Source organism: Penicilliopsis zonata (genome assembly GCF_001890105.1).
Source record: "Penicilliopsis zonata CBS 506.65 unplaced genomic scaffold ASPZOscaffold_21, whole genome shotgun sequence".
NCBI lineage: Eukaryota > Fungi > Ascomycota > Eurotiomycetes > Eurotiales > Aspergillaceae > Penicilliopsis > Penicilliopsis zonata.
Genome location: NW_019208929.1, coordinates 130,783 through 153,113, shown reverse-complemented (window position 1 = coordinate 153,113; position 22,331 = coordinate 130,783). Strand labels below are relative to the sequence as shown.

The following is a 22,331-nucleotide window of genomic DNA, read 5'->3' as shown; positions in this document are numbered from 1 at the left end:
AGGAGAGGGAGGGAGAGAGAAAACGAGAGAGAGAGAGAGAGAGAGAGAGAGAGTTGAAACCGGAGGAAGGAGCAATGGACAAGCTTCAGAACGCCTGCCTGGAAGAAGGAGAAAGAGGAAAAGGCTGGATCGGGGATGATGTGTGGTACAGAACTAGTCGCAGCGAGGACCATCAGAAATCGTCATCTAATAATAATAATAATAATAATAATAATTAGTTATCAAATAACGATGGCCCATCTAATAATACTAATAATAATAATATCATAATCCAATACTGGCCGGATGCACGCAACGGTCGTGGATCCGCCGGAAACAGAATACCAGGACCCTAGGTTAGACTCGTCCTCTACTACATAACTACTCCGTACCTAATTGTCTGTCTACTTGATAGTATTCCATCTGTTTATTGTTAAAAATTTAGAATCTTTCATAGAGTAATCTCCTAGTAGGATATTTCAATTTCAAAAAGACAGGGGAAACAGGGAAGGGATGACATTCTGGGCCAATTGCTTTTTCGCCGTGGGCCATCCACGCAACCCCCCCGGCTGCACCACAACAAGCGACAACCATACGCGTCGGACTAGTTTTTTAGCCGGGAACTAGGGAATAATATCACTATCGGTAGGGTGGGAGAGTAGTACCTAGTATCCGACCGAGATGTGGCTGGAGCTGGTAGAACTCTTGTTATGTGTACTCGTAGTAGTTGGTAGTTGGTAACGGTAGTAACTGGGAGGTAACTTAGTTAGTTTCCTAGTACCTAGGCACCTTAGTACTAGGTAGTAAAAGGTACCTAGGTACCTACCTATTAGTACTGTTAGTCTTGGTCTGTTACTGTCCGTCCGATCCACACATACGTGTACAACCACGACTGCAGGTTCACCTTAGCAGCTATACATAGTACAGTCTTGACCCTTAAAAATATAGGTACGGAGTACTCCGTACTTAGTTACAGAGTAACTACGGAGTGATATACTACATAGGTAGTAAGTAACTTGGTACCTAGCTACTCGTATGGATCGATCGAGAGCTTATAGCAACGACGCGGACAGCCTGTAGCATAATAAACATAAATAAACTTGGAGGTATTCTCCGGCAAACTGCAAGTCCCCTGCAAGTAACTCCTCCGTCCTCGAACTCTGTTGAATGTCAAATATTCCATCATGGCTGGTCGGTATGCAGTCCCACGGCAAGGATCGTCATGCCACTGTTTGCAGGGTGACCGCATATTTCATTCTACACATCGAATCTGCATTAACAGCTTTAGATCGGATACAGAGTAGGTACGGAGTAGTTGGGTAGTATACCATCTGTAGTCGTACTCTGTGTACTGTTCTGTTGAGATGATGAGCGAGTAATTAGTAGCAGAATAATATTATGGCCCAGACCTTGGAATGGCGATCCTAACGCAGCGTGGGGCGCACCATACCTTAATATAGATCGGAATTAATACTAGAGTTTTCCTATACCTAGGTACTCCGTACCTACGTAGTTGTATATATATATATATATAACTATATAATATAACATAGTTAACTTATGTTAGACTGGCAACTATTGTAATAGCTCCTCCGTACTCCGTAGTCGACAAGGTGATTCTGGTAGAACTGGAAACAGGAAATTCAAGGAGGTGGATCCGCGCGAATCTCTAACCAGCTAGTACAATGTAAATACAGAAGAGGTACGAAGTGCTGGTAGAATACTAGAATAGCTATCTAGCAGCTGTGGTAACCAACTAACTACTCGACGCTTATCTATACACCTGCAGCCCACTACGCTATGTAGCTGCCTGATTGCTAACCCAACTGTGACATTGTATCTGCTTAGCATCGCCGCTTTCATAGGTATCTTAAAAACCCAAGGTAGTTAGTTACCTAACTATATCAATCTGGCTAGCAACAGCTTGCCAACCTCCACCTCGAACAAGGATAGCTGACCACCAGCGAGCCACGCTCTCGTCAGCTTGTAGCTGATCTTAGAAGCCATTGTGTTCAACAATTTAGTAGCCGACAATGAGGATGCCTTCTAGAACAAATTAAATAAACCACTGACTCAATCTGCGATGTGGAAACAGAATACCAGGCAGTGTTTAGATCAATAAAGAAACTATCAATATCTTTATATTATATTCTACTAGGTCGTAAGTAAATGTGGCCTAAGGCAGCAAGTGATTACCTCAACCCGGCAATATCTACCAAGCCACTATAGATAACTACTCGTACCTGAATTGATACTATAACCAATGGCTGATAAATTTCATTGTGATATTGGAAAACTTCAATATATAAGGTTATCATATAGATACAGCCTGTGTAAGATTAAATTACCAGTCACCTCGGATACCTAGGTACTAAAACTACCAGCTAACTAACTACCTAGTACTCCGTACCTAACGCCATCATCGTCATCACTTCTAGTCCTCCAGGAAACAGGCTACAGCTAGATCCACCCTGATGCTCCGTAAGGACCCTCTCCTCGACCCGCCAATCAGCCCTGGGCTGATCTCGGTGATTCCATGAGGTACAAACGGGGCCAGTCAGCGCCGACTCTCTGAGACAACGCTCGGACAATGGAGACGTCAACCTCTGGTTAGGCTCTGGGCGGATCCATAAGGGACTGGGCACTCGACTGGGCACTGGACTGGGCATGCTGAGACTGGTGTAGGTAGCAGCAGTAGCTACCCTTCCTGATCCCCGAAATTCACTACTACATACACAATATGTAGAACCTGAAGGAAGATTACTCTACAAGTGGTACACTACGGTAGTTACACGGTATTCAACGGATGAGGCGACCGGTTGACTTTTCTTTCCTCTGAAATCGCCATCACGCCCCAAAAAAAAATAATAATAACATTAAAACATAATCACGAGATGAAAATGCAACAAGACAGACAGAGAGAACGTGTTTGACCATCCGGAACACCAGTCGGTGCTCTTCATGTACGTGGGCAGCGCTTTACGCCATGTAGGTGCTCGAGTCAACACCGCCCTCGGGGTATTCGCTAGAGATGTTAGCTTCACTTTGCAATCAGAGAGAGAAGGAAAAAAAAAAAAAACATACGGGAGAGCGACTTCGAATCGCTTCTCAATCTCCTTGAGGACCTTTTCATCGTCCTCGTTGCTCACAAAGGAGATCGACAGACCCTTGGTACCGAAACGGCCCGCACGGCCGACACGGTGCAGGTACGAATCGGCATCGGCGGGCAGATCGTAGTTGATGGCCAGGTTGATACGTTCGATATCGATACCACGGCCGAAAACGTCGGTCGCAACGCAGATCCGCTTGTTGAACTCCTTGAACTCCTTGTACCGTTTGATACTATTTTCTGTTAGTATAGTGTGATTCGGGGACGTCTTTTCTTATTATTGGCTTGGAATCCTTACCGCTCCTCCTGGCTAACACCAGAGTGCACGGCAATACTGGGGAAGTTGCATTCGCGCAGAAGCTTGTCCAGTTCATTCGCACGGAGGGTGCTCTTGACGAAGATGATCACCTGGTTGAACTCCAGGCTGTCGAGGAGATCGTTGAGCTTGCGGTTCTTCTCCGCCTCGCTCAGCTTGATGTAGTATTGCTGCAGACCGTGCAGGGTGAGCTTGGTGTCATCGTCGACGTAGACCTCGAGAGGATTACGCATGAACTTCTTGCAGATGGGGCGGATCTCCTGGGAGAGAGTGGCGCTAAACATCATGACCTGCTTGTCGGCAGGGGTCGCACGGAAGATCTCCTGCACATCGCGGCGCATGTCTTTGAAAAACGATTAGTTATCGGTATCAGTGCGTTGTTCGCCCCATGTAATCTACTCACCGATCTGGTCCAACATCTTGTCGCACTCGTCAAGAACGAACGCCTTGACGTTGCGCAGAGACAGCTTCTTATCGCGAACCAGAGCATTCAGACGGCCAGGGGTACCCACAACGATGTTGGGGTAGGTCTCCTTGTTCGAAAGCACTTCGACGTCCTTCTGGATGGGAGTGCCTCCGTAGAAGACGGCAGTCTTCACGTCAGGAAGGTACTTGCTGAAGCGAGCGTACTCGTTCTTGATCTGGTAGGCCAGCTCACGAGTGTGGCACATGACAAGCACGGAACACTCGCCGGGCACAGGCTCAAGCTGGTGAAGAGTGGTCAGGACGAAGACAGCGGTCTTTCCCAGACCAGACTTGGCTTGGCAAAGAACATCAACGTTCAGGATGGCAGTAGGGATGCACACTTGCTGGACTGTAGTAAGGCGGAGACGGTATGTTAGACTCTGTTCTCGATGGTTGAACTCAAGCAATGAAAAAAAGCAATTCGCGTTCGCAGGTGTCCGTCCATCTCCTGGTGGTGAGAATACTTGAAACCCCTAAAACCCTTCGATTGGATCTGTCGTCCACCGAGCTTACACCAAAAATACCACAGGTCTTCTCAATAAAAAAATTTTTTTTGTCTCAAGACCATTTGAAAGAGGCCTTCTGCAGTCGACACGAGGAACGCTAGTAACCTTCCGTGCGGTGGACGGCGTGTAATCACGGTCCCAATCGCAGCATCGGCCAATTCCTCCCTGATTCTTCGATGCTATATTGCCATGACGCCGTAACACGGTCTTGCTGCATAATTTACCAAGGCCTCAAAAAAGGCCATGGGGAAGAACAAGCCTCGAGAGGCGGTGGTAGCGCAGGTTGCCTCTTCTTTGTAGATAGAAGGCAACATCCTCATGTCGTCTGCAGGCTCGAACAGAATAACATGACCCAGCGAACAGAGTTTCTTGTGTGTTCTCATAATTTTCCCCCGCGGAGATGGACGGACGTTGGAACATGGAGCAATGGAGGGAGGCTTGTGGGAGAAAAATGTGTTAAGTTAACTAACCCTCCGATGGATGTTCGAAACCGCAATCGGTGATGGCACGGAGAAGCTCTCCCTTGAGCAGGAAGTCGCGGAAACCAGTCGAGTGAATACCGACATAGCTGCCCTTCTTGTCAGGGCGGCCGCCGGAGACAGTCAGATCGCCCTTCTTGGCAGCATCACCATTAGCGGCGGGGGCAGCGGTCGTCGCCGCCGCGTCGGTGGTCTGGAGCTCCTCGTCGGAGTAATCAATGAGATCCTCTTCGTGAGACATGTTGATGGATTTTCCGCGAACGAAAGTGGCGGGGTTCTGTTGGGAAGATGTGTTGAGCGGAGGAAGATTGGGCGCGAGGCGCGTGTCGTCTGACAACACTTAGGATCGGGGGTATCGGTATGTCACGGGGAAGAAAAGGCAGTTAAAGCCTAGAAAAAAAGGAAAGAGAAAGGTGTCGTAGAATTTCTCGTGAAGAACACGATGGATGGGGTCAAGTACAGGTGATGGCGAGGATTGCAAAGAGAGGATCCCAGGGAGCGAAGGCGAGAGTGGCTGCGAGGGATGGAGCAGGCTCAGCAGAGGATTGCCGGTCCCGTGACCGTGATGTTAGTCATACTTTCATGTGACTCTGGGACCAATCGTCAAAGCTCTTTACCGATTCCGGCTAGTCTGTCGATTGCCACTTTTACCACTGAACAGTGAAGAGCCTCTTTTTTGTTTGGCATAACTGCCATGGCGAAGGCCAAAAAAGGCCCCCCAGGAGGGGCGCAGAGACATATCCGGGCACGTCTAGAGTACCTCCACAAAGCGGCCGCATATCTGCAAGGCGCAGCGGTTTCTCCCAACCTGCCGACGACCGAGTCCTCTAGCAATGAGCAAGAAGGGAATCAGACCCTTCAAGCTTCGCCATCAACGAATCTACAGCCTTCTCAGACAAATGCTCTCAATCGCAAAATAGCCAAGTCACCTCTTGTCCATCTCTCGCAACAGTACATATCCCACATGCGTGGAGTATCCCTGAAGACCCAGCTCCGTTTGCCTATTCCCGTGAAGAGGTCGTTCTGCAAACGCTGTGGGATGATCCTTACTTCGGGAGTGAACAGTGTCCAGGAGCTGAGAAACGAGAGCAAAAACTCCAAGAAACCGTGGGCGAATGTTCTGGTCATCCGCTGCATGACATGTGGGACAGAAAAGCGTTTCCCTCAGACGCCCAACCGCGGCAAGAAGCTTTCAGAGCGCCGAAAAGAAAAGGACACAGCGGCAGAAAGCTGAAACATCCTGTCTTTGGTTTTGGACGTTTATAAGTCCGCTCCATCGCCGGGTCTTATTATTATACCCATCTGTTCAAACAAACCCTAATAGAGGCGACTCTTTCGCGGTGTTGAGAGCTAACACCAGCACTGTATGCTATTCGTTAGTGGCGGCTACCAGAGACAAGGCTACTTCATTGGGGTCTACTTGGCAACTATCGATCATCATGACCTCGAACCTGACCGGAAAAGACATATATCAAGGCCGAAGGAAAGAAATCGATATGGAACGCCAGCTACTCATAGAAACTTAACAGGGTTGATTTGGGATTATTATCAGTCCATACCACCCACCACCAGAGATATAACTAAGCAAAAAGAAACAACTTGGGATATCAAATTGAGACACATCCAGTCCATGACATTACAAATCACAAAAAAAGAAAAGGAAAAAGATCCAATAGAAGGATGTTATATAACAACATGAACCAGGAAAAACAAGATGGGTTCACATGTTCAGATGGGGGGAAAAATAGAAAAGAAGAACGGGGCGTCATTCTCATCATCAACATAGAGTCCTGCGACTAGTCATGTATGTATAAGAAGAACAAAGCGGGGAAAGAGAAGAGAGCGTGTGTTTCTTGCAAGTCCTTGTTGAGTCCTCGCCGAGTCAGAGCGCCATTAGCCGCGAGGCAGAGATCAAATATTTATATAGCAGGGATAGCGTCAATATTAGGGGGGGAAAGAAAACTCAAAAAAAAAGAAGAAATGAATATTTTCAAATCAACTGCTTGGAGCAGATGAAGGGTTGTCCTGAGCAATATATTCCGTGAGGGCAGGGTGTATCATGATTAATATGGCATTTTCATATCTTTCATGATATCTTTTCTTGATCAATTTTTGGACATTTCTCTTGACTGTCGTTTAATAATCATGTAGAAGGCGTCTTCGAAGTATCATGACAAGACCACCCAGCGGTCAACCAACAAGCCACGCGCATGCCACTAGGGCAAAAACATAGGGGCTGTAGGAGATTATGCATATAGAGGAATTTGTTGGAGGGGGGGTATGGAGGAGAAGAGACTTAATGTCGTCGACGGGCGGCCTGGTCCAAGCGGTGATCGTAGGATTCGATTCGAGCACGAAAGGACTTGACAATATCTCTGATGCGCGCGATCTTGGTGAATTCATTTTCCAGGTCATCAATAGAGGCGAGGATATTTTTGGTACGAGCAATCTCGGCATCTGCATCGCAGATGATGTTGCCCGCTCGGTCGTAGCTGTTGGCGATGGAGAGCTGCATTTGCTCCTCCAGCTGTAGACAGTCAGTCTGATCAGCGGTCGTTCATTCGGTATTGATCAAGAGAAGGGGGGAAAGAAAAGGTTATATACATAGTCGATGCGATTGCGGATCTGCTCTTGCAAATTGTCCAGCTGGTGAGAGAGCGCCCGCAGGCTCATGGGATCGAGCAGCAACCGGCCATGGCTGCTGGCTGCGCTGGCTGCGCGCGAGCTCGAGTTGCTGTTCCGCCCGGTGCCTCTTCCTCTGGACAAACCGTTGCCCGTCTGGCCCTGGAGCGCGATCTGCTGCTGCTGTCGTAGTATCTGGATCTCGGAGGAGGTGAGACCAAGCGAGGTGTCGGGGATCGAGGTTGATACGGACATTGGGGTCCGGTAGAGACATGCTCCTACCGCGACGAACGTCTAGGAAGCACCGGCCGATCTCAATGTAGGACAGAACGGACCGCAGTTCATGGTGCCGATAGACGCTGCGCGAAAAGGTAGAAGAGGAGGAGCGGCGGATGCGGGAGTCGGTGTGTGTCTGTGCCAGGAACGAGACCGGAGACAGCGCGGGCGAGGACGGATGGTCTCCGGGCGTCTCTTCACCCCGTTATGGAAGGTTTCCACGCTCCTGATCGACAGTCAATGGCCGTGGAGAGCGCTGAGCTTGGTACGAAGCCGTTGCGAGTAGCGGTCGAGGAACGGGGCTCGGGTGGCTCGTCGGCGGCAAAAGCAACACAAGTTCGGCGGCTCCTCGTGAGGCGGACTCGAGCGACACGGCTCGAGAGGATGATTTTACGACCGCAGACGCTCGGCGAGAGAGATAGACACCGATCAGACACCTGCTAGAGCCTAGGATCAGGCCCTGGGCAGTGCTTCAGGGATGGACAGACCGAACGGGAGCGGATGGCGGGAAAGAGGGGCAGCAAGAACCATCCACAACCTTGCCAGCTTCGCAAAAGGACAGTCGGCTGGGGAACAAAGACGGGGTCAAGCACGAGCAGGAGGAGGAGCGAGACGAGAGCAGGGAAAAAGAAAAAGAGAGCAGGGAGAAACTCAAGGGCAGATGACCCGCATGGCCAGGATAAGCCTTTGGGTTCTCCGGGCGCACACGCGCTGAGCATCCTTGTGTACCTCGCCTGGAGGGAGAGACCGAGTGCAGAGGAACTCCAACAGTGCGAATCTGGTGAGCTCCATCCAACGCTGCAGACTGATCGAGCCAATTGCTAATTGTGCCAGACGGGGCAGATCCGTGGATAAACGACGGACGATTTACATTGGAGTTGATTCGTTGCCCATCGTCATCGCATCTCCTCCCATCCCCAAACTCCCAGTCCGCAGCGGGCAGCTTGACGTGAATTTCCCCCCCCTACGCAGCATTCGGTGGAGGCATTCTCATCGCCCGTTTCACGGTTAATAATACCCAGAGCTTGTGTTCTACCAGCTTGTTGAGAGCAGGGCTGAGCCCGTCGACTGTCTGGTACTTTCTGCTGTCCTCTTGTCACTTTCCCCGCGAGGGCCTGTCTACCTAACGCGTGAGGCTACAACACTGCGAAGGAACGAGCACTTTTCATTGGTTTTCTCTGACCCTGGAAGCTGCAAATCTGCCTGTCTCGAATGCAGCTTATTGTGCGAACAGCCTGTGAGCATTCTCCGTCCCGCTGTGGCTGCAGGGTGTCGGGAGATTTTTTTTTTCTTCCTCTCTCCCTGCCTCCTTGCACCGATTTGCCATAGTTCTTGATTATTGGCTTCGTGGCTGACTCTTCTTCTGTTTCATCGCTTGCATAGACAAGAAACCCGTATTGATACTGCACCCTCGCTGCAAGTCTCCGCATTGATTTCTCCCCCGGTCGCGATCGAGCCCCAACCGCCACGATGCCCAAGGACAAGGACCGTGCGATGAACCCTGCCATGGCGCAGCGGAAGCTGGAAAAACAAAAGACCCTCAAGAAAGGAAAGGCCGAGGCTGTGGCCCGCCGCAATGAGAAGCTCGCGCGTCGCAACCCGGAGCGCATCCAGCGCCAGATCACCGATCTCAAAGCCGTCGAAGAATCAGGCCAGCCACTCCGCCCGCGTGACAAGCAGATCCTGGAAGCTCTCGAGCGCGACCTCCGCGCGGTGTTGAAGGCGCGAGAAGCATTAGGCGAGAAGGCACCCAAGTTTTCCTCTGGCGGCGGCGGCGGCGGCGACGGCGACGGGATCCTCGGTAAGAGGCGGCGAGAGGGCAATGACCGTCGCCACCAAAAACAGTACGACAGCGCAAGCAGCGACACAGACGAGAGCGTCCGGAGGATACCCATGCCGCGCGACACGCCGCCACCCATTCCGCGACAGCAACAACGACGAGGAAGGGGACCACAAAGGCAGCAGCAGGGAGAAGAAGGCCAGCGCGGCGAGCATGCCTTACCGGCACGACCTGCCGTGGAGGCCAAGACGGTATATGAAGCCGCGCCCGCGATCCGCAACCTCCGCCAGGAAGCCGTGAGCAAGTTCGTCCCTGCGGCAGTGCGCATGAAACAAGAGGCGATCCGCGGCCAGGGGAAACTGCTCGAGCCTGAGGAAATGGACCGCCTAGAACAGGCAGGGTACTCGGCTAGCACGGCGGCTGATCACGGACAACAAGTGACGGCGAGCCATGACGACGATAATGATGCGGATCACGAACAAAGACTACAGGAGGAGGAAAATCGATTCCATCGGGAGCTCCGGACGGTGCAGATCGAGGAAGTCGAGGATGAGGAGGCCTAGACGCCGCCCCAATCTACACCTCATATATTGTACATTACTTAAGACTCGAAATTACAACTTGCCTTTGGTCGAATAATCCAAGCATTGTCTACTTCTTGGGCCTTTTTGGGCGAATACTCAACTAATTAAGAGTCTATGGTGAAATCTCATCAAGATAGATTGTATGTCCAAGTCGGAAGCCTTGCTAATTGCACCATAAACACCAGATACCTGCCCCCAAAAAAAAGAAAGAAAACGCCATTGACAGAAACGGCAGACGGCACCGGTCAATTAAAAAGGGAAATCCATAATCGGTATTTCCAAGAGAGAGTAAGAAGGGCAAAAGAGAAAAAAAATTTGGCTTGAAATGGCGAGGAGAAGGTCAGAGACCATTTGCTATGAAGAGCACTGTACCACCAGAATGCCTGATGCGGGTGTAGGGAAGCGTGCAGTATGTCAAAAAGGGGATGAGAGGAGGCATTACGGCATGACAAAGGGAAATAGAGGAAAGATAAGTGAGCGAGGGTATGTGGTCCCATCTGAAGAGGGAAAAAGAGAAAAAAAAAAAAGGCTTAAAACACAGGTGGACGTAGCAAAAATGCATCAAGTTTCCATGGAGTCCACGGACAACTTTTTACTCCTGAAAATGCACATCCAGCCCTGGACTCCAGAAGAAAATGAGTCAAGGAAGATGAAAGGAAAGGGCGCCGGTCAACCTGAAGAGAAGAAATTTTCAAAAAGAAGAAAAATGGATGAACACCAGCAAAAATCGGTCCTAGATATCATGAATATTGGGACAATGAAAAAGGGAAGCGGCAGCAGAATGTTTAGTATGCTGTTCACCGGAGGTTGCGAATGACCTTCTTCCCACGGGCGAGGAAAGGACTTGGCATCTCATCTCGTTCTGGATCCCATACTGCGGGCGGCTCTCTCGCTGAAGCTTTCATTGCAGAGCTGGTTGAAGCACGAGAGTCGCTGGCGCAGCGTTTGAATTCATCCACGGGACGCCCACCGGCCCTTGCCTGCGCGAGCTCGACCAAGGTCCGACCACCCATATTCCGCTGCATAACGGCCTTGAACATCTCCTCTCCGCCGCCATTTGATTTCGATGAATGCTGCTTGCTGGCAGACTTGCGGGTTGGAGATCCAGCATCAGCGGCAAGGTTGGCCGAGGACGGTATTTTCGACAAACGGCGGTGCGGAGAGCGCTGCCTGGGCTCTCTAGACTCGCCGAGATTATGACGAGTCTCGCTAGATGTCGCCATGCCAGTGGACATTTGAGGAAGCCTCGAAGAATTTGAGGGGAAGAGCGGGGGCTGTGTGCTTAATTTCTGCATCATGGCGGCTGTGTTCTGACGAAGCAGAGGTCGGTGAGGAGCTTTGAACGGATCCGGTTTCACCTTCGGACGGGTTGGGGATGGCAGGTCAGGAGTGTCATCTTCATCATCGGAGTAAGCCAACGTTGGCTCCCATTTGGCTTTTTGCCGTTCAGCTTCGGCGAAGATATTTTTACCAGATGAAGTCCCCGACGTGCGGCGAGGAGATAACGAAAGAGAAGCAATAGAGATTGGGGAAGGCTCGGCCATCTGCACGTCTATAGGGGATTCGATCACGGTCTTTGAGCGTGTGAAGGGGGTACGAGTCTCTTTCTTTAAAGGCTTCATGTTCGATGTCGGGGATTCCAGTGACAGGTTGGTGATATCTGTTGCAGAGGAGAGATCGCTTTCTTCACTCGTGCTGGTTGACGATTGAGATCCATGTGCGCTGGTCCGGAATGCTGTATCCTCCCTAGTCTTCTTGAGTTTCTCCAACTCAGCTGCAACTTTGTCCTGAACCTCAGACTCGAATCGTTTACGCAACCTATCGAGTTCCATCTGGACTTGCCGGTCGATCTCGAGCCGAGCCTTGACTTCCCACTCTCGCCGCACGGTGCTTTCAATTTCGCTTCTCATCTGCTGCCTCTCCTTTTCAACCTTCGCAAATGCCTGCTCCATCTCCTTCATCTTTTGTATGGCGACCTCCTCACGCTTCCGGAGCGTTTTCCCGACATCTACAACCTCTCTCTCCTTGCGCATCAAGCGGATAATGGGAAGGTTGAGTAGGGTTGCGGTGTCTGGGCGGTGATCAGGGTTGACTCGTAGGCAGCTCGCAATGACATTCTTCAACTCTGGAGAGTAAACGTCTGGGAGCGGTGCAAACTTGCCCTCTCTGATTTTTTGGACAAGCTGGATGTGCGTCCTGGCATTGAACGGGGGTTCTCTCTGGCACAGCTCGTACATGATACAACCAACTGCCCAGATATCAGACTGGAGGGTGTATTTTTCCGCCGCACAGATTTCGGGAGACATGTAAAACGGGGTCCCGACGTAGGTCGAGGCGAAGTCATGGGAATGCATCAGCTTGGAAAGGCCGAAGTCGCCAAGCTTAACCGTGTTGTCGCCACCCAGGAAGATGTTTTCTGGCTTCAGGTCGCGGTGAAGAATCATGACCTGAGCCTGTTTCCCCTTAAGACCGGAGGGTTTTGGCGATGGCCCAAGAATATTTGATCCCACCTCTGGTGCATCAGCGCCATAATGGCAGCGGTACAGGGCAGTGGCCAGCTGTGATAGAATGCGCCACACAAAGTCCTCGTCTGCGTACTTGTTGGCCTTTTTCAGGTTCTTGATGACCATGCTCAGGTCACCCCCATCACAGTACTCCATATACAAGTATAAATCTTGACTCGCTTTCAGGTGCTCTCGATGGTAGTACGCCACGATGTTCGGGTGCCGGAGCGAGCTCAGGATGTTGAATTCGGCAGTGAGCTGTTCACGCTCCTTCTGCGACATCTTGATGTAATTGATTTCCTTGCGGCATAGAATCTACTCCCTGTCAGCTCATAATCCCGGGCTTCCAATTTGCTGGTCGATGTCCTTACAAATCCATCGGTTTTCCTCTTCACCTTCCGAATGATGCCAAAAGAACCACTCCCTTGATGCACCCTGTCAGCCATCCTACGTCACACAACATGAACAACAGCAGAGGAAGAGCTTACCAATCTTCTCCAGCACCTCATATTTGTCTGATTCCGCCAGTGCAATTGCCATGGTGGCGGTAGGCTGCGTCGTCGGAGCCACAAAGCGACCACACCGGACAGCGCTGGAGTATAGTGCTTTGGAGCTTAGTAGCGAAAGAAATAGGTCATCGACAGCCTCGCTGCTGTTCCGGAGAGAAGACAAGTCCTGCTGGGTTAGTAAAAGATGAAACGCACAGGTACATATAAGGTGGAATGCCCAGAATAAAGAGGTGCAACGCGGTCAAAGACACCAGATGTTTAGCCAGAGCACTGTTGCTAAGCAACGCCGTGCGGCATATCCGCTATCCTAGTTGCAGAAGGCGGTGAGCTGCTTAGCAGCAAATAGCTGTGGATATGCACCCACTGCATCAAGAAAATCAGACGATCGGACGAGCAGTACAGCACTCGGGTGAAGCCTTACATGTGGAAGACCTCTCCCGGCCTCGGAGAGGTCTCCCAGAAGCGACAATAAGCTCCGTTATCTGCTCGAACGATGGGGTTTTCTGTCTCGAGACTCGAGCAGCGTCTGTCCGTCCGTCATCCCTTCTACGGTTTCACGTGACCGTTATCGATAAGGAAACGGCGTCGGTCACTCTGTCCCGCATTTGGGGAGATTCGCCCCTCTCTTCGACGACAACAGAGGCGGTTTCTACGGCATTGCGACACGGAAGATGACGGAACCAAGGGTCCTCCGAAAGGACCAGTTGGAGGTCAGCCTGCATAATGAGAAAAAATTGATTAAAGAGGGCGCCATCAAGGATGACAACCCGCTTGATCTCAGCGACCCGTTTCGGGAACTGTGCAGCGCTTGTCGGAAAGGAGATTTAAAAGTCTGCCAGGAGAAGATCACCGAGGGTGTCAATATAAATGCTCGTGATCCTTTTGACTATACGCCCTTGATTCTGGTATGTTGCTTTTCTGCTTCACCGGGGGGGGGGTTCTATCGTATATATCCTCAGGAAACATGTTATCTCTCTCTCTCTACAGAGAGTGTGGCTGATGAGTTGTTCTGTGATTTCCAAAGGCCAGTCTATGTGGCCATTTTGAGGTTGTGCAGCTTCTCCTTGAGTCCGGTGCACTGTGTGAGCGAGACACTTTCCAGGGCGAAAGGTGCTGTTTTCTCTGATATATAAAATGACATACCTCCTGCACCTGCTAACTATTCCTGGTTGATTCAGATGTCTGTACAACGCTCTCAATGACCGTATACGAAACCTTCTTCTCGAGTACGACTATTCCAAATCTACAGACCCCCTTCAGCCTCTGGCGGCTCATGTCACGTCTTTGCTGACGCGGGAGCACCCTGTGACTTCCGACATTGTCGTGACTGCATCTGACGAGTCACTTTTTCTGCATAAATTCATACTCGCGGCAAGGTCTCCATATTTCAAGAAGAAGCTGGCTTCGTCACCTGATACATGGAAGCTGCCCAGCACTATCCCCCCCGAGGCCTTTGGTACTGCAATTAAGTATCTCTATTTTGGAGAAGCCCCTCGTGATTTAAGAAGCGGGCCAGGCACAGGATTTACCGAGTCAGAAGTCTTTGCGGGAATCGACAAGATCTCCAAGCACCTTGAGATCCACGGTCTTCTGGACAGTATTCTGGATAGCAGTGACCGGAGACTGGCTAGACAGCGACGAGCGGTGGAAGTTTCCAAGGGCCGAGACCAGCTCGAAGAATGGTTTCGCGACAATGTCATCCGCAATAAGATGGTGGTCGAGACGTCCAAAGCCGATGAGGTGAAGTGGGATCGCAATAATGCAATTTTTGCAGATGTCCTACTGAGGGCAGACGAGCTGCCCGAAGAACCAGAAGAGACGGAGGAGAATGTGGCCGCTAATGGTGTCAGGGAGAGATTGGAAAGTGGTTCTATTCCAATTGGACCCTCCTCGTCATCCACTGGAGAGGGTACAATGAAGATCTCTAAGCCCAAATCAACACTCTTCCCCTGCCATCGGGCCATGCTGTTGCGCTCCGAGTTCTTCCATGCCATGTTTTCATCGGCATTCCGCGAAGCCCATGTGAAAGAATATTTGAACATCATACCTGTCGACTGTTCGCCCGAGGTGTTAGAAATCGTCCTCACCTTCTTATACACCGAAAAGGTGGACTTTCCTCTGGACATCGCCGTGGACGTTCTCTTTGCGGCGGACATGCTGTTCATCGAGAAGCTGAAGACCAAGGCCGCCGTGGTTATCAGCACTCTAGGCAGCGGGGATATGTCGCAGGCGGAAGCTGCGCGGACCCGCGGCACAGACGAGGAGGAGGAACTCGACATCTACGCCATCATCCGGGCTGCGTGGCTGACCCGCGTGCAGCGGCTGGAGGAGTTCGGGGCGCGATACCTGGCGTACCGCCTCGAGTCGCACATCGACCTGCCCGAGTTTGCGGAACTGATCCAGCAATCGGCGGCACGGATTCAGGGCCGCCAAGAAACCGACACCATCGAACTGCTGGACGACATCCGCTTCTACCTCAGCGAGCGGTATCGTCTGCGCTTCGAGGACGCCGGGCTCGAAGAGATGCTGGAGGAGGGGCCAGAAGCGAACCTGGCGCCTGAAACAGTCGATCTGGGGTCTGAAGCAGTCGGCCAACTAGTCGATGGTATCGACGCCCTTGCAACGACCGACCCCGCACCAGTCATCCGGACTCTGGACGGCGAAATCGCCGGCGACGAGTTTGCGAGCGATGCCATCAACTACCAGATCCTGCTCAATAAGCTCGATGAGCTTTTGGAAGACCTCGACCTTGATGCCTAGATAGATAGAGTATATATATATATATTTGGGAGAGACGTAGCAAGAACGTAGCTACAAACAATATCATGGCAGCGTGATTATCTTCTATAGCGCACTCCGTACAATATTCTAGTATAGGACAAGTCATCTATAGATTGGCGTATATATTCGTGTACAAGTAGTAACTCCAAATCCAATCCAGCCCAATCCATTTCAACCTTGGACCCCCTAAACCATGATATAACCCCTAGACCAACTCCCGTCCGGTCCGTTTTAAGGATCACCACAAAAAAAAATAAGAATATATATAAGATACAAATGAAGAAATGAAAAAAAAAGGGTATCATAAAACGTAGACCAGACCAAGAAAAGAAAAAGAAAGATAAACAAATAAAATAAACCAAAAGGATTTGGTTTAGACGATCGCCTGGACAGGACGACCGGTATGGCAACCGCGTTCATGGCGCTTCATATTGCTGCGGACGCTGAAGGCTTTACCGCATCCTGCATGGGTACAGCGGAAGGGTTTCTCGCCCGTGTGGCTGTGTGAATGGATGCGCAGGCTGGAAGGGCGCGAGAAGGCCTTGTGGCATGTTCGGCAGATGTACCGATCATGGTTCTGCTGGTAGGGCGCTGTGTTGCTTGGGGGGAAGTAGTGGTGATGTTGCCAGGCTGGGGTCACGGGGGAGATAATCTGCTGCTGGTGGTGGTGGTGGTGTTGGCCTGTCGGGGAGGATGGAGAAGGGAGAGTGGACTGTGTGGTGGGTGTGGTGATGGCAGTAGCAGCCGCGGTAGTAGAAACAGCAACAGCAACACTCGGAGTAGGAGTAGACGCGGTAGCGGTGGTTGCTATCGTCGTCGCGATGGATGAGACGCTCGAGGCATGTGGTCGTTGGAAGTAGGTGCTCGAGCTGGGGGACGGTTCCACGGGTGACGAGTACGAAGCCACACTCGACGCTGGCGATGGGTACTGGGGCATTGCGGAGAGAGAATGACGAGCGGACGAGCCCTGGCTGGAAATCGAAGGGCGGTCCATTGTCGGGTTGGGGAGTAGCGAGTACGGCGGTGGTGGTTGTTGTTGCTGCTGCTGCTCGGTGGTCTTAACGGTGGTGGAAGGAGAGGGGTGATTGCTGCTGCTGAAACCCGATCCAGGGCGTAGCGGCGGAGTAGGCGGAAGATGCGCCGTTACTGGATCATACGACTGATAAGACCGGCGGGATTCGCTGTCAGGACTGTATCTTGGGCGTTCTTGTTACGTTAGCGAGAAGAAGAAGAAGAAGAAGAAGAAGAAGAAGAAGAAGAAGATGGAAAACGAAGTGGTCATCAAATTGGGACATACTGGCTGAATGAAAGGCGCTATCGGCCCCCTCGAGGAGAGTCGAGATAGAAGGCAACGAGCATTTAGGCTGGTCATCGACGGGAGGAGATAACGGCGGCTGCGGCGAGCGCACATACGAGGTGGTCGCGGCGGCGGCGGTCGTGAAGTAGGAGCTGGACGTGGTTGTGGGTAGAGGCGGCGTCTGGAGATCAAGATGACGAGGTTTGACCGGGTTAGGCCTGTGATTCGTGATCAAGCTGGCGAGGTCCATGGTGAGTATGTAGTAGTAGGTAGTAGTAGGTAGGTAGGTAGGTTGGTAGACTTGGGAGAGTAGTAGTAGTAGTAGTAGTAGTAGTAGTAGTAGTAGTAATATAATAGATGTGGCGAGTGGGGGCGGCAAGATGATACCTGGAGACGGACAAAGGAGAGAACCAAAGGGAAACAGACTCCAGCGAGGGAAGAGGCTGTAATAACTACTACTCAAGAGAGTCAACTAAACCGTGATATTCCTCCCATTGGAATACACTGGAGGATGACCTTCCGGGTCTTGTCTAGCTTGATCCACCCGGGGGGGGGGGTTCGATCGGCCTTGCGAGCAGGAAGGAAGGAATGGAAAATCTAATTAAATTGATTGATTGATTAATTACCTTACCATATGGCGGGTTTACAATACGACCCCGTTCCAAAGCTTAATTATTAAATTAAAACGCCGTGTACGTCGCCTGAAAAGGATGTGCAGCGGATCGTTTGGGGGCTAGCCTTTTCCAACGTGGCGGTTGCGAGTACTTAGTAGGTGTACCTTAGGTACCTAAGGTACCTAAGGTACTGTATGTAATTTGAGAACGTGCCACGTCTAGCGGTATGTATCAGGGCCCCACGGTGAGCGAGAGTGGGCTGAGACCTGACAGATCCTTCGTCCGGTCTACCAATCGTCATGCAGGTCGTCTCGGAGCTCGGCTAAGTGTCTGTCGCTAGTGCAGATCCATCCGTAAGATTGAGAGCGAAACGAGACTCGTACGTACATACGGAGGTACCGGTCTTGCGCCCCATAAACGGCTGATCGTTGCCGCACGATCATGCGTTGTCGAGAACCTGATCTCATCTCCTATGTAGATCCTCGCTTGGGAGTCTCCTATTATGCTGCTGTATTTTTTTCTTTTTCTTTTTTTTTAAGAAAAGAAAAGAAAAAAAAGAAAGAAAGAAAGAAAGAAAGAAAGAAAGATACCGTATATTCTCTATACTTTGATCACACCAGCTGATAGATGCTCTTCCTAGGTAAAATATACCTAGGTGCTCTGTAGGATTCATTCTCACGAGTCCAACTGCTTACTCTCCCTGATCAAGGGAAGGCGGACGCACATATCCCCCACCTTCCCACTTGAACTGTCCGAGCCCCATTTTTTTCCATGTGGATGTGGGGACTGGCTGAAGGAACACAAGATATAATACGACCATACCAAGGGAAACAAAAAATCAGAGCATGGCATACAGAGTAAGTAGAGAACAGAGGTATATAAATAAAATAGTATAATCACAATATCTATATTTGAGGTACCTAAGACTTGTGGTGTAAATTTCTGTACTGCATCGTACTGGCTGTACTCCAAACTCCGGCTCCGTACTATTTATTAACATCGCCCAAGTCCTCGGGGGTGGATGACGGAGACGAGCCCAGATCCGGTTAGCGGCAGAACGCCAGGAAAGGCATCTATGAACGATATCCCTTGCCGTTGCATGAAGTACGGAGTACACTCTACCTCTGACTACATAATAATAGATAGTAAAATATCCTGAATATACTGTGTTGTATAGTTAGTTATTGCTCACAATTAGTAGGTACATCTATGTAGTATGTCTGTCTCCTCTGTAAATACTACATATAAGGTAGTAACTACGGACTCTCGGCTACTGATCAAACGGGAAGGCGGAGCCGGATCTACTTTTGACCCAAAGCATCACGGCTACATACTACATAGTACACGGCGACACGCCGCACCGGCCAACGTGACACGGCCTTGCAATTGTGCATGGCATTCCAGCTTAAGTGATCGCCCATGCATCATTTCCGAGGCTTGCCATCCATCCCCCTCCCCGTACGGAGTACCCAATATTGAGATTGATATGAAACATTTAGAGTTCGAGCCTGCGTGTTCACTTCACCCAACGGACACACTACTCCTGGCGCTTACGGAGTATATTCCGTATTTAACTCTTATTATTATTATTTCTCATTATTTTTCTCATTATTTTACGGAGTACTCAATACTCTAGCTGTAAGATCCTCAAACGCTGGACCGTCCTATGCCACGCGGGTGCCATGTGAGCCGCTGAGCACGGGGCATATATGAGGCAATCACTGCATGGACAGTCTCCAATTCTATATCACCACTGTAGTATAGTATTACAAAGTGATATCTATAATATACTATTATACTCCGTACATCAGAATAGACTTGGTCCAGTGCAATGTAAATCATGCAGATCAATTACTTGCCTCACAACTTAAAGAATATTAATACTATGACTATACTGTAGTATACTGTAGTATACTGTAGTAGAGTACTCTACTACATAGAATAAATGAATAGTATATGTACTCCGTATACTCTGTATACTCCGTACTCCGTATGGAGACTTCCATTTCTTTCCACCGCTCATGATCCACCGCAGCCAGGATCAGCGCGTGGATCGAAACGCCAGCTGGGGTCTGTGGATCAAATACTAGTACGAGTACGGAGTAAGTACCTAGGTAACTATTCCGTCATAAAAGTAATAACGGACTGTAGTATAGTAGTAGTAGTATGGAGTACTCCGTAACTACTACATATTAATAAGTAGGTAGGTACTCTAGTGATATTCATTAATGATATCTAAAGTAGGTAGGTGGATGATCCGCCGGTGTGGTTCTTTCCAGAACCCGAACCCGAACCCAAACAAATCATGAACCGCCTCCTTTGTCCGGGGCGTTGTTATAGTTACTAAGATACGGTTCCAGGGTTGATCTATGTTAGTAATGGTCCCAATGATCACCATCACATGTCACGGAGGTCCGTCGGACGGACTGACTCGACGCGAGGTCCCATACTTCCGAGTCCATTCCTTCATGAGTCCAGACGTATACTACATACATTACTCTACCATAGTTGAAGTGGGAGAGCTTAAATTGTGGACTGTGGAGTTCCAAGTATTCAGCGATTACTTGTTAAGGTAGCTAAGGATTCTTTCCAAAGCTAGAGTTAAAGGATTGATCTACACGGAACCTCCGTCCGGATGAGTAAGCAGGACGAGTACCTAGGTAGGTCTACATATTAAGGTGCTCTGTAAGGTAGGTACCTAGGTACTCTGTAAGGTACTCTGACAGTGTATAACTATAACTAGTTATACTATAACTAGTCACTATAACCTACAGATGAGTCAGTCGATCGTTCATACAAGCTACCGGAAGCGTACGTAAGAAAGGCGGTCTTCAGGACGGCAGTCGTCAGCTGGAGCCTTCGTACGGACCAAGTCCATCCCAAAGAAAGGTTTAACCCCTGGAGCGGGATTTTACCATACAGGTATGTATGTACCGTATACTTTAGTACTCGGGATTCGGTACCGTAATCTGAGCCCGTTGATCAGCAGCCGTCCAAGCGTTTGAGTTCCAGCTAGACTGGAGATGGTCTAGCGGCCCTTCTGGACCCTAGCCATTTCACGTGGCTTTTTATTTATTTTTGTGTCTGTGTGTGTGTGTGTGTGTGTGTGTTTTTTTTTTTTCTTTTTTTTTTTTACTAGCATTTCCTGACCGTCGGCTCCGACGGGCTGTCACTTGCCGCTTAACCCTGTTTGGCACTAAAGCCGATGCGGCGTGACCAGAGAAAAAAAAAATATAAATATAAATAAAATCATCCACTTATGATTGATCGGGATGCGATGTAGATCATAACAGTAGAACAGGTAGTACAAACCCCTTAACTAGTACGGAGTACGGAGTACGAAGTCCTACGTACATTAGTAGTTTGGGTACGGAGTAGTTACGCCGTCGACTTGAATAGAGGGTTACTAACGACTAGCTAACCTAGTGATCCTTAGGGATGGTCGCTTTGCACATGGCTGCGCTGGAAAACCTTATTCACGGAGCATACGTGTCACTCCATGCCAGAGTATGTCCAAAGTATATAACTACCAAAAAGTTGATAGGGGTGTGAAGATAGTACACAATAAAAAGCAACTGTACTAGTAGTATTTACCATAATCACTCACTCATATTAGATATACAGAGTACAATAATAATATACTGTAGAATCTACCTAACTATATATGTCCTTTACACCAGATCCACTCCTGCAAGCGAGTCCATCCACCAGCCTCGTGGGAGTCGACGGAGTATTCGGTGGGCCTTGATCTGTGAATCCTGGATCTAGACAATGCCATTTTCTGTGTAGTATTTTTTTTTCCACATGGCCTTAGAGGTCCCTAGTTATGACCGGGTTATCCCGTGGTTAGTAGGATGTAGTAGTACTAATACGACTAATCATCAACTAACTGAGCTTGAGCGTTGATCGACGTCCCCTGGCCGTGATCCTGGACCTACTCTAGTCTGTACTATGTATGTATGTACTAACTAACTATGTAACTAACTATGTAGTATGTACTATTTTAGTGGCTATCTTCGGCTCCGATGCGGATCACGGTGCCGCGATGCGACTGTAACATTATTATTATGCAAGCATGAGCCTGAGTTTAGAATACCTAGGTAGCCTAGTGTTTAATAACTTGTTCTGATTAGTTATATGTAGTAAGAAGAATGTAGCAATGTAGAATATCTAGCTATAAATAGTATAGTATAGAAGTATAGCCAGTATACTCTATACTCCGTACCATCTGCCCATAGTTATCACATAGTTAGTACACAACTACTCCTGACTCAGCCTGACATGGTCGATCCATGGCCCATATTAAGGTTTGCACTATGCCCATATAGGACTAGCACTATAAGTGATAGCTTCGGCAGTTCTGGAAGTGAACGCAGTATTAGTCAGTATTAGTAAGGATTCAGGAGCCTCAATGGTGATCAACATAGTAGTTATGTCATAATGTCATGGTGATAAAAGAATGATTCTATTCTTTACTAGAGCTGATAGTCAAGTCTTACTACCTAGGTAA

At 49.5% G+C, this 22,331-nt stretch overlaps 10 protein-coding genes across 10 annotated transcripts; 4 read left to right on the top strand and 6 right to left on the bottom strand.

The window, feature by feature from the left end:
* Nucleotides 1–848: 848 nt before the first annotated feature.
* Nucleotides 849–1,512, bottom strand: ASPZODRAFT_136627 (hypothetical protein). Its single transcript, XM_022724100.1, has 3 exons — nucleotides 1,430–1,512; nucleotides 1,308–1,335; nucleotides 849–1,249 (listed from the first exon to the last, which is right to left on the bottom strand). Exon 3 carries the CDS (start codon nucleotides 1,160–1,162, stop codon nucleotides 1,007–1,009), a length of 156 nt encoding a protein of 51 aa, XP_022577592.1. The 5' UTR covers nucleotides 1,163–1,249; nucleotides 1,308–1,335; nucleotides 1,430–1,512; the 3' UTR covers nucleotides 849–1,006.
* Nucleotides 1,513–2,503: 991 nt separating this feature from the next.
* On the bottom strand, nucleotides 2,504–5,258 carry ASPZODRAFT_136626 (hypothetical protein). The gene is made up of 5 exons (XM_022724099.1): nucleotides 4,846–5,258; nucleotides 3,808–4,218; nucleotides 3,387–3,747; nucleotides 3,064–3,321; nucleotides 2,504–3,004 (listed from the first exon to the last, which is right to left on the bottom strand). The coding sequence occupies exons 1-5, from the start codon at nucleotides 5,093–5,095 to the stop codon at nucleotides 2,959–2,961; spliced, it is 1,326 nt and encodes a 441-aa protein (XP_022577591.1). The 5' UTR covers nucleotides 5,096–5,258; the 3' UTR covers nucleotides 2,504–2,958.
* A 290-nt stretch (nucleotides 5,259–5,548) lies between these two features.
* ASPZODRAFT_19778 (hypothetical protein) lies at nucleotides 5,549–6,088 on the top strand (the record flags this gene model as incomplete). Its single annotated transcript, XM_022727478.1, has 1 exon — nucleotides 5,549–6,088. One exon carries the CDS (start codon nucleotides 5,549–5,551, stop codon nucleotides 6,086–6,088), a length of 540 nt encoding a protein of 179 aa, XP_022577590.1.
* A 1,062-nt stretch (nucleotides 6,089–7,150) lies between these two features.
* On the bottom strand, nucleotides 7,151–7,731 carry ASPZODRAFT_146380 (hypothetical protein; the record flags this gene model as incomplete). Its single annotated transcript, XM_022725178.1, has 2 exons — nucleotides 7,151–7,381; nucleotides 7,459–7,731. The coding sequence occupies 2 exons, from the start codon at nucleotides 7,729–7,731 to the stop codon at nucleotides 7,151–7,153; spliced, it is 504 nt and encodes a 167-aa protein (XP_022577589.1).
* Nucleotides 7,730–8,471, bottom strand: ASPZODRAFT_28666 (hypothetical protein; the record flags this gene model as incomplete). Its single annotated transcript, XM_022728145.1, has 3 exons — nucleotides 7,730–7,945; nucleotides 8,022–8,192; nucleotides 8,241–8,471. Coding segments are annotated over 3 exons (618 nt in total), but the record flags the coding sequence as incomplete, so codon positions are not given.
* A 326-nt stretch (nucleotides 8,472–8,797) lies between these two features.
* On the top strand, nucleotides 8,798–10,568 carry ASPZODRAFT_1211700 (hypothetical protein). The gene is made up of 5 exons (XM_022721279.1): nucleotides 8,798–8,827; nucleotides 8,905–8,989; nucleotides 9,119–10,233; nucleotides 10,302–10,455; nucleotides 10,515–10,568. Exon 3 carries the CDS (start codon nucleotides 9,223–9,225, stop codon nucleotides 10,093–10,095), a length of 873 nt encoding a protein of 290 aa, XP_022577587.1. The 5' UTR covers nucleotides 8,798–8,827; nucleotides 8,905–8,989; nucleotides 9,119–9,222; the 3' UTR covers nucleotides 10,096–10,233; nucleotides 10,302–10,455; nucleotides 10,515–10,568.
* ASPZODRAFT_1212431 (hypothetical protein) lies at nucleotides 10,269–11,000 on the top strand. The gene has a single exon (XM_022721281.1). The coding sequence runs from the start codon at nucleotides 10,442–10,444 to the stop codon at nucleotides 10,931–10,933; it is 492 nt and encodes a 163-aa protein (XP_022577586.1). The 5' UTR covers nucleotides 10,269–10,441; the 3' UTR covers nucleotides 10,934–11,000.
* On the bottom strand, nucleotides 10,914–13,160 carry ASPZODRAFT_154813 (hypothetical protein; the record flags this gene model as incomplete). The annotated part of the gene is made up of 3 exons (XM_022726135.1): nucleotides 10,914–12,935; nucleotides 12,992–13,044; nucleotides 13,109–13,160. The coding sequence occupies 3 exons, from the start codon at nucleotides 13,158–13,160 to the stop codon at nucleotides 10,914–10,916; spliced, it is 2,127 nt and encodes a 708-aa protein (XP_022577585.1).
* Nucleotides 13,161–13,528: 368 nt separating this feature from the next.
* ASPZODRAFT_103947 (hypothetical protein) lies at nucleotides 13,529–16,090 on the top strand. Its single transcript, XM_022720846.1, has 3 exons — nucleotides 13,529–14,034; nucleotides 14,154–14,239; nucleotides 14,308–16,090. Exons 1-3 carry the CDS (start codon nucleotides 13,801–13,803, stop codon nucleotides 15,887–15,889), a joined length of 1,902 nt encoding a protein of 633 aa, XP_022577584.1. The 5' UTR covers nucleotides 13,529–13,800; the 3' UTR covers nucleotides 15,890–16,090.
* A 62-nt stretch (nucleotides 16,091–16,152) lies between these two features.
* ASPZODRAFT_136621 (hypothetical protein) lies at nucleotides 16,153–17,596 on the bottom strand. The gene is made up of 2 exons (XM_022724098.1): nucleotides 17,208–17,596; nucleotides 16,153–17,116 (listed from the first exon to the last, which is right to left on the bottom strand). Exons 1-2 carry the CDS (start codon nucleotides 17,455–17,457, stop codon nucleotides 16,284–16,286), a joined length of 1,083 nt encoding a protein of 360 aa, XP_022577583.1. The 5' UTR covers nucleotides 17,458–17,596; the 3' UTR covers nucleotides 16,153–16,283.
* Between the last annotated feature and the right edge of the window lie 4,735 nt (nucleotides 17,597–22,331).